Source organism: Pyrus communis, chromosome 8 (genome assembly GCF_041283825.1).
Source record: "Pyrus communis isolate YQ-2024b chromosome 8, ASM4128382v1, whole genome shotgun sequence".
In the NCBI taxonomy this organism is placed as follows: Eukaryota; Viridiplantae; Streptophyta; class Magnoliopsida; order Rosales; family Rosaceae; genus Pyrus; species Pyrus communis.
This window is the reverse complement of record NC_142572.1, coordinates 1,792,934-1,802,708: the sequence shown is the minus strand read 5'-3', so window position 1 is coordinate 1,802,708 and position 9,775 is coordinate 1,792,934. Positions and strand designations below refer to the sequence as shown.

Here is a 9,775-nt window from a genome sequence, read left to right as displayed (position 1 = left end):
CTCTTGAACAACTGTCTCTAAGAAGTCATCAAATCGTTTAGCGGGATCATCTTGTTTAGCATCCAAACCATTGAGACGTACGTGAGAACCAAGAAAGCCCTGGGATACAGTCACCAATATTGATGCGTGACATTATCTCCGTCAACTCCTCGGTAAGCCCCTTAAAAATCTTCCCATCTTTGTCACCATCGCGGTACTTGGTCCCGAGAGCAACTCTAGAGATAACATCATTAGTAAGCGTCAGAAGGATTTCGCTTAAATTAGAAACTGACGACTTAGTTGGCGTCCATTGCTTCATGATATTGTCGATCACGGATTTGACTTCCTCTTCTCTAACAGCACGAAAAGAGCGAACCCTTTTGCTGCTCAGAAGATGTGACACACATATGCACCAAGAAGTTTAACTAGAATTGGTGATTTTTGTTGTTTAAAATTGACAAGGAGGTTATTGATATTTTCTGATTTGAATTGTAATGTATTTCATATCTTAGAAAGCCTTATGGAAGGCATACTTATACAATACAAAGAAAGCTGAAAGCAAAGCTGAAAGCAAAGCTGAAAGCTTTACACCCTACACTGAAAGCTTTACACCCTACACACTTGTAATCTGACAGCACACATGCACTTGCACGTTCCTTGCTGTGCTGTCTGTGCACGTTCCTTACTGAGCTTGCCTGTATGTGCACATTCCTTGCCTTTTTCTTCCAATACTCCCCCTCAAGCTGGATCCAGTAGGTTGATGGATCCAAGCTTGGAGAGGAGTCTTTGAAACTGATGAGAAGCCAGAGGTTTGGTGAATATATCAGCCAGCTGATCGAGGCTTTTTACATAATGTGTCTGAATCACCTGCGACTGTACTTGTTCACGGACATAATGACAGTCGACTTCAATATGCTTTGTCCTCTCGTGAAAGACGGGGTTTGATGCTATGTGCATGGCAGCCTGGTTGTCACAGAATAAGGTCATTGGTTGAGCTGTGAACACACCTAGGTCACATAAAAGTCCTTTTAGCCATATCAGCTCACACGCGGTTGAGGCCATTGCACGATATTCAGCTTCGGCACTTGATCTTGCGATGACAGTTTGTTTCTTGCTCTTCCACGTGACCAAGTTTCCACCAACAAAGGTACAATAACCAGTGGTGGACTTGCGATCGATTGCGTTTCCTGCCCAATCAGCATCACAGTATCCCATGATTTGAGTGTTGTCATTCTTTGCCATGAGGATGCCACGACCAACAGACCCTTTTAAGTAACGTAAGATTCTTTTGACAAGGTTCAGATGCTCGATGGTGGGAGAGTGCATGAACTGACTGGCAATACTTACTGAATGTGAGATGTCTGGTCTGGTGATCGTTAGGTAGATCAGCTTGCCGACAAGCCTCTGATATAAGCTGATATCCGAGAGTGGCGTGCCTCCCAAGTCAAGCTTGAGCTTGCTATCAAGAGGGGTAAGTGCAGGCTTGGCATCACTCATATTTGCATCTTTAAGTAGGTCCATGACGTACTTTCGTTGATTAAGAAATAGTCCCTTGTAAGAAGATGCCATTTCGATTCCAAGAAAATACTTCAACACCCCAAGATCTTTAACCGCAAATTGTTGTTGAAGTGACTGTTTGAGTGTGGTGATTTCAGCAGCATTGTCACCTGTAATTATTAAGTCATCCACATATATCAACACAACTAATTTGCTTGCAGCTCTTGTGCGAACAAATAATGATGAATCTGCATTACTCCTTTTGAACCCAATGCTATGAAGAACGGTACTTAGTTTTGCATACCAAGCACGTGGTGATTGCTTCAGTCCATAAATTGACTTATGTAACTTACACACCAAATTAGGCTCTTGGCTTTGAGGGTGTCCTGGTGGCAATCTCATATAGACTTCTTCTTCAAGATCACCATGTAGAAAGGCGTTCTTCACGTCCATTTGATACATAGACCAACCTTTATTGACGGCAACAGACAATAGAACCCTTACTGAGTTCATTTTTGCAACAGGAGCAAATGTTTCCTTGTAATCCACCTCAAATGTTTGAGTGAATCCTCGAGCCACCAGCCTGGCTTTATGCCTCTCAATCGAACCATCAGAATTAAACTTGATCTTATAGATCCACTTACAGCCCACTGCCTTTTTTCCTTGTGGAAGTTTGGTGATGCTCCAGGTTTTGTGTTGGTCTAGTGCTTTGAGTTCTTCTCTCATTGCTTCTTTCCACACAACTTGATTATTAGCCTCATAAAAGTTTTGAGGCTCACTGTGACTTGAAATGTTGTTAAGAAAGGCAGCATGAGATGGAGTTACCTTTTGATACGACACGTAATTTGAAATTGGATGCCTCGGTTTATATGTGACAAAATCTTGAAACCTTGTGGGAGGTTGTCTATCACGCCGAGGATTGCGTCGAGGTACTAGGAGGTTTGTCTCATCCTCATTCAAATTTCCAACCACTCCTTGAGAATTTTCTATGTTGCCGTTGTCATCATCATGCACCGAGTCATCATCATGCACAGAATTATCAGGATGAGTACCTTCATTATTGACTTCAATGGGAGGTGTAGAAGTACAGATTCTTGGTAGAGGAATTAGGTCTAAGATGCACTCCCCCTGACTTGTGGCTTCATGTGATTTGCTGAAAAAAGGGTTAGCTTCATGGAATCGTACATCTTTAGATACAATTATTTTTCTTAGTTGAGGATCATAGCACTTATATCCTTTTTGTGTTGATGAATAACCAAGAAAAATACATTTGAGAGCTCTAGGGTCCAACTTATCTCGATGGTGTGACTGTATATGAACAAAACAGACACATCCAAAGACTCTAAGATGGGAAAGGTCGATTTTTCTTCCTTTCATGACTTCAAGTGGAGATTTAAACCCCAAGACTCGGCTAGGAAGTCTATTGATGATGTACACAGCCGCCATGACTCCTTGTGACCAAAATCTCTTTGGTACGTTCATTTGTAACATTAATGCTCTCGTTTTTTCCAGAATGTCACGATTTTTCCTTTCAGCTACACCATTTTGTTGAGGTGTGCCGACACAACTTGTTTGATGCATGATACCATGATTGCTCAAATATAATGACATAATATGGGACATATATTCGGTGCCATTGTCAGATCTTAAGGTTTGAATTTGAGAGGAAAAATGGTTCTTAACGAGATTGTGAAAATCCTTAAAAACTTCAATCACTTCACTCTTAGACTTTAAAAGGTACAACCATGTGGCTCTAGAGAAATCATCAACAAAAGTTACATAATACTTATAACCATCAAAAGATTCAAACGTTGGTCCCCATACATCTGAGTGAACTAGTTCGAAAACTTTACTAGTCTTAGATAAGGATGAGGTAAAAGACAATTTGGTGGCTTTAGACAAATGACATGTTTCACACGAAATTAAATCATTACCTAAGTTTGGAAACAAGGAAGACAAAACAGGTTGGGAAGGATGAGCTAAACGTTGATGCCACAATTGACTATCTTGGGATGGACTGGACTTGGCTTGAAATCCTCTGGGACTGTTTTTTGATATGTAATAGAGGCCATCAAGGTAAAACCCTTCACCAATCGTCTTCTTGGTGAGGCAATCCTGAAAAATGACATTGTGAGGAGAGAAAATGGCCAAACAATTTAAGGTATTGGTGATTTTTCCCACAGATAGAAGTTGAAATGGAAAAGAAGGAACAAATAAGGCTACTGACTCAATTTTGTCTGATATTAAGTTGATATTCCCCTTCCCTAAAACCTTAGAACTCTCACCATTGGCAGTTGAGACTTGAGACGGTTTTGAAAATTTTTCAAACTTGTGAAACTTAGAAACATGGTTGGTCATATGATCTGTGGCACCCGAATCAACAATCCACAAATCATGCATCATATTTACATTAAGAGCAGTTTTAAAAGCAGTCATGATACCTTGCATGTCATCTTGGGCCATGTGTTGTGTTTCTGTCAGAAATCCAGCAAACTTGCCTAGCAAAGCTGTTGAACTTCCATCTTCAAAGCCGACCGTTTGGTCACTCTTAATCCTTTCTTTCTTGCTTTGAAGATACACTGCAAACTCATTTATGAGTGCAGCTGGATTTGCAGTGAAGCTCTTGAGTGCATCAGACCTATGAGAGGTTGAGGTAGTTGCATTGTTGGCTCTATGTGGTGGATTCTTCACTTTGTATTTTCTTTCGTTGGCTAGATAAGCCCTTGCTTCAGTTACACTGGTCTTTGTGCCAGTGTTCATGACTTTCCTTCGTACTTCTTCACGTTGGATTGTTGCACATACGCTGGTGAAGGAAGGTAGTTCGGGGTTCATGAGTATGTGGCTTCGTAGGTCTTCGTATCCTGGATCGAGACTTGACAAGATTTGGAATATCTTGTCTTCTTCTGCCCTTTTCAGTAGTAAAGACGCCTCAGTTGTGTGAGGCCGATACATTTCCAGCTCATTCCACATGCTCTTCATGCTGCCTAAAAGTTGAACAAAGGGCTTTCCTTCTTGTTGTATGTTGGAAATGTTCTTCTTCAATTGAAACACACGTGCAGCATTGTTCTGGCTGCCATACATTTCCTTGACTGTCTGCCATAGTTTGAATGATGATTCAGAATAACTGAATATTTCAGCTAGTTTACGTTCCATGGAATTTAGGAGCCATGACATAACTAGCTGATCCTTGCAAAGCCAGATTTCATAAGTTGGTGAAGAAACATCAGGAACTTCGATGCTTCCATTTATGAACCCTAGCTTGGACCTTCCACCTAGGGCAAGACTCACTGCTCTCGACCAAGGTAAGTAATTAAACTCATTTAACAAGACCGAGCTTAATCTTTGATTTGGATTGACATCCACCTCAGATACTGTTGAGGAGGAAGGTATCTGGGAATCTCCAAACGAATAAGAATTCTCTTCCGCCATATAAAGACCTATAAGAATAAAGAAAGAATTTTTCTTCCTTTTTTTTTTTTTTTTTTTTTTTTTTTTTTTTACTCAGAAATCCATCACAGTAAACGAAATCCCTATAGATCCATAACCACCAGCCACTAAAACGACACTCGCTATCAAACAAAACGCATCATAAAATCCCAAACCACTCTACACAGCCACATCCAGACAAGCAGCAACTGAGACCTCAAATCCTGAGCGCAGATCCGAAGGCCAGAGTGGCTACGGAGCGCAGATCCGAAGGTCAGAGTGGCTATGGCGGCGACGAGGGTGGAGACGAACCGAGAGTATTGGGCTGGGAGCCGGAGACTCCTGGCGTGTCTGGGAATGTGGATGGTCCACGACTTGACGAGCGCGATTTGAGTGTGAAGAGGTTGCGGGACCTTCAATCACAACTTGAGGAGCAGCTTGAGAAAGATAAAGATGATGAGAGTTTGAGGAAATGGAAGGAGCAGCTTGGATTGTTTATCTCTGCCTTGATCGAATCCGAAAGCTTGCTGATAACTGTACGGGGCTTCAAGATTTTCTGGTGTTCCACGCCGTTGGAGGTGGAACTGGCTCTGGCCTCAGCTCTCTGCTCTTGGACAGGCTCTCTGTCGATTATGGAAAGAAATCGAAACTTGGGTTCACAGTCTACCCGTCTCCTCTGGTCTCAAACTCCGTCGTTGAGCCATACAACAGCGTGCTTTCCACTCACTCCCTCTTGGAGCACACCGATGTGTCGGTTCTCCTCAACAACGAAGCTATCTACGACATGGATAAGATGATGCAGAAGCAGGTTATTTTTCCTGCTCTGATACCATATTGATATTTTCTGATTTGAATTGTAATGTATTTCATATCTTAGAAAGCCTTATGGAAGGCATACTTATACAATACAAAGAAAGCTGAAAGCAAAGCTGAAAGCTTTACACCCTACACTGAAAGCTTTACACCCTACACACTTGTAATCTGACAGCACACATGCACTTGCACGTTCCTTGCTGTGCTGTCTGTGCACGTTCCTTACTGAGCTTGCCTGTATGTGCACATTCCTTGCCTTTTTCTTCCAATAGAGGTCTTGGGTTAACTATATGTGCGTTTATTTATTTTTCATTTTTTATAATTTTCTTTTTATAAGAGTATAAAATTATAAAATTTGGTTAAGTGATCAAGAAGTTTAATTATAAGTGGTGGTCTATAATGTTTAAAATTAAAGGAAAACTAATGAAAAAAGCTTGAAAACTTTGAGTTTTAACGATAAGAACAAAATAAAGGGTAAAGTGAATAGTACCAAGTTTGACTTTTTAGTGTAAAAATGTGGTTTTTCGTTAAAGTGAACAGTACCGTGGGCTTTTTGTTAAAACTCCCTAAAATTAATGAGGCGGTCCTAGGTTTGAAACTCAGTGCGTTTTTTTTTTTTTTTTTTTTTTTTTCACTTTCCAATTTTTACGAATTTCTTTTATAAGAGTAGAAATTGATAAAACTTGGTTAAATGATCAAGAAGTTTAGTTATAAGCAGTGATTTTTGTTGTTTAAATTAATGAGTGGTCATGAGTTTGAAATGTTATGTGCATCTTTATTCTTTTCAATTTTTATGACTTTCTGTTTGGTTGTTAATTTCTTTTAAATTACTAACGAGTGGTCCTTAAGTAATAATCCAATCATCAACAATGACATCATATGGCTTACAAAATTTGGTTTAAAAATTTGGTATCCCTACCATTAACCTTCAAGAAGTTAATGTATGTATGCCTTTACCAATATTAGGTTTAATTTAGTGCCCATTCATTACTTTTACATATCAATTAAAGACTTGAAAATATGATTATTTTTTTAGTCCCATATTGACAAGGTTAGTAAATAAGAAAAAACACATCACAATTTATATAAAAACACTTTAAAAGTTTAGATAGAAGAGAAACAAAACTCATCATCTATCTACTTGTAAGCCCGGAGTTTGAAGTACCTTTCTAAGTATAGTTTTATCGAAATCTTATGTGTGAAACAAATAACTTTTCTTATATGAAGTTAAGGCACATTTTTTGGATGTTTCCCCGGGCCTCAAAAATCTCAAGACCAGCCCTGGCGATTCCCTTCAAAACGACATATTATACGTCCAATTTTGAGACCAGAATATTAATTTTTGCTACCTTTTTTGTCGCCATATCGATTTAACCCAATATTTTTGAACTTAAAATTTTCTTTTTCAGAATCTAAAACATTTTATTTTCTTTATCTTTATTCGTCTGAATTGACCAATATCTTGTCCTACATCAATATGATATCGAGTGCAAAATACTTTACACTTGCACACAAACACATATTTCAGCAAGAATATGGAATAGCTACTGCTTTTAGAGGATACTTTCTATGGACAGTCGCACCCGTGGATTCGGTCATGTCTAGGTCCTCCCCTCTTGCACCACCAGGCAATGCCCATTCAAACTTGTGGACTAAATTTGCCAAAGCAATCTCTTTAACAGCCACAGCAAACTGAATTCCGGGGCAACCCCGTCTGCCAGCCCCAAACGGAATTAATTCGAAGTCCTTACCTTTATAATCTATGTCACTACTCAAAAACCTTTCCGGCTCGAACTCCTCTGGGTTGTTGTATGACTTGGGATCTCTTCCAATCTGCCAAGCATTCACTATAACTTGTGTGTTGGCCTTAATGTCGTAACCGTTGATTTTAACATCTTGGATTGACATCCTGGGCAACAGTAGCGGAAATGGAGGATGTAAGCGAAGAGACTCCTTAATCACTGCCTTCAAGTAGTACATTCCGACTAAATCATCCTCCGTTATGTCTGTTTTGTTTCCGACTATTCCCCGTACCTCGTTCTGCAATTTTTTCATTACTCTGGGATGCCTTAAAAGCTCAGACATTGTCCACTCTAGGGCTGTAGATGTCGTATCAGTGCCAGCCGAAAACATATCCTGCAAGAGTATTCATTGAACTATAAAATCAAGTTTTAATGCTTTATGTCACACATACAGCAGTAAGAGAGAATGTTCATTACCAAGGTGATAGCTTTGATGCAAACTCGATCGAGAGGAATAGGAAGCACGTTTTCTTTCTGAAGTGAAAGCAAAACGTCCACAAGATCCTTTTCGTCATCGTTCTTGACATGATCATCGCCATCCATATGCTTTTGAACAACTGTCTCTAAGAAGTCATCATATCGTTTAGCAAGATCGTCTTGCTTAGCATCCAAACCATTGAGACGTGAGCACCAAGAAAGCCATGGGATGTAGTCACCAATATTGATGCGTGACATTATCTCCGTCAACTCCACGGTAAGCCCCTTAAACATCTTCCCATCTTCGTCACCATCGCTGTACTTGGTCCCAAGTGTAATTCTAGAGATAACATCATTAGTAAGCGTCAGAAAGATTTCGCTTAAATTAAAAACTGACGATGTAGTTGACGTCGATCGCTTCATGATGTTTTTGATCATGGAGTTAGCTTCCTCTTCTCTCACAGTGCGAAAAGAGCGAACCTTTTTTCTGCTCAGAAGATTTAACACACATATGCCCTTGATCTGCCTCCAATACTCGCCATAAGGCGCCGATGCCACGTCTTTGAAGTCGTAGAGAAATTTCTTAAAGAAGGTGATCTTGGGTCTGCTGGAGAATGCGATGTCATGGGTCTTCATGACCTCAGAGGCAGCCTCAGCCGACGAGACCACCAGGACTGGCATGCTTCCGAAATGGAGCATCATGAGAGGCCCGTGGCGTTGAGCTAAAGCTCCAAGTGAGCGATGAGGGTACAACCCTAGCTGGTGAAGGTTCCCGATGACAGGCAGCTTTCGCGGAGAAGGTGGCGATGAGTTTGGGGTGGAGGTGAAGGACCATTTGTATATGAGGATGAGGAAAATGGCCACTAGGAAGAAATATTTGAAGGAAAATGGTTGCAATAAGCATGATAGGGTTTCAGTTATTATTTTCATTAGCTCCACCATTTTCTTTTCTGTTAATCTCTTCTCCGTCTTCCCTAACCTACAGACAATATATATAAGATCGATCGGGCTCCGGCTTTCGACGTAAGAGGTTGGACAGCACTTATCAAAGGAAAAAGAATAAAGTAACAAAATAATAATAATCTGTCTAGTAGAAATAAAGACTGAATAAACAAACAAATTACCAGATCAATTTTAATCAAGGACGCCATAAAATGCGGGAAACCTGGTCGAAATTATTTATTTATGCATTTTGCATTTGTTTTCTGAGAATGACGGTTCACGGACCAATAATTATTCTTTCCAATATAAATTAGACAGGTTTTTTATTTTTATTATTTTTTTTAAAGTACATCGATTACACTAAGGAGAGGGGAAGTTCGGTTAAGCCACACAATGGGCAGCCTAATATGGTATCAAATTCATCATTTATGAGATTCGAACCTAAAACCTCTCACTTACAAGTGAAGAGAAATACCACTAGACCGTAGTACTAAATGACAATATTAATTAGACAGGTTGAATCTCTTTAAAGTTAAGTTATTTTGAAGGTAAAGGAGAATGGCAAAGTGGTGATCTGACTTGGGAAATATAGGGTCTGTCTCTTCAACCGATGCGTCTTGAGATCAGACAATTATCTTCTTATAAATTAGATCAAATTAGTGTAGAATATCCATCTTTTTTGATAAACTTCTAAAAAAGTAGAGGAGAATGATTTTTCATTTTAAGGGGATTAAACCAAAATTTTCATTTTTTTTTCTTTCAACATAACTTGAAAATAAGTACTCATCTATTCCAATCCAATATCCTTCAAATCAAACGGAGGGATTTTATGTATTATTCTTCTACAAAGCAATTCTCATGAGTTCTTTCAAGTTGGCGGTCAATCTACGTGAATCTCA

General features: G+C 39.6%; 1 protein-coding gene and 1 long non-coding RNA gene across 2 annotated transcripts; both read right to left on the bottom strand.

Moving 5' to 3' along the window:
- Positions 1-3,172: 3,172 nt before the first annotated feature.
- Positions 3,173-4,151, bottom strand: LOC148694585 (uncharacterized). Its single transcript, XR_015965703.1, has 2 exons — positions 3,918-4,151; positions 3,173-3,591 (listed from the first exon to the last, which is right to left on the bottom strand). It is a non-coding gene; the product is annotated as an uncharacterized LOC148694585 (long non-coding RNA).
- A 2,960-nt stretch (positions 4,152-7,111) lies between these two features.
- LOC137716790 (cytochrome P450 736A117-like) lies at positions 7,112-8,922 on the bottom strand. The gene is made up of 2 exons (XM_068456169.2): positions 7,935-8,922; positions 7,112-7,851 (listed from the first exon to the last, which is right to left on the bottom strand). The coding sequence occupies exons 1-2, from the start codon at positions 8,874-8,876 to the stop codon at positions 7,240-7,242; spliced, it is 1,554 nt and encodes a 517-aa protein (XP_068312270.2). The 5' UTR covers positions 8,877-8,922; the 3' UTR covers positions 7,112-7,239.
- Between the last annotated feature and the right edge of the window lie 853 nt (positions 8,923-9,775).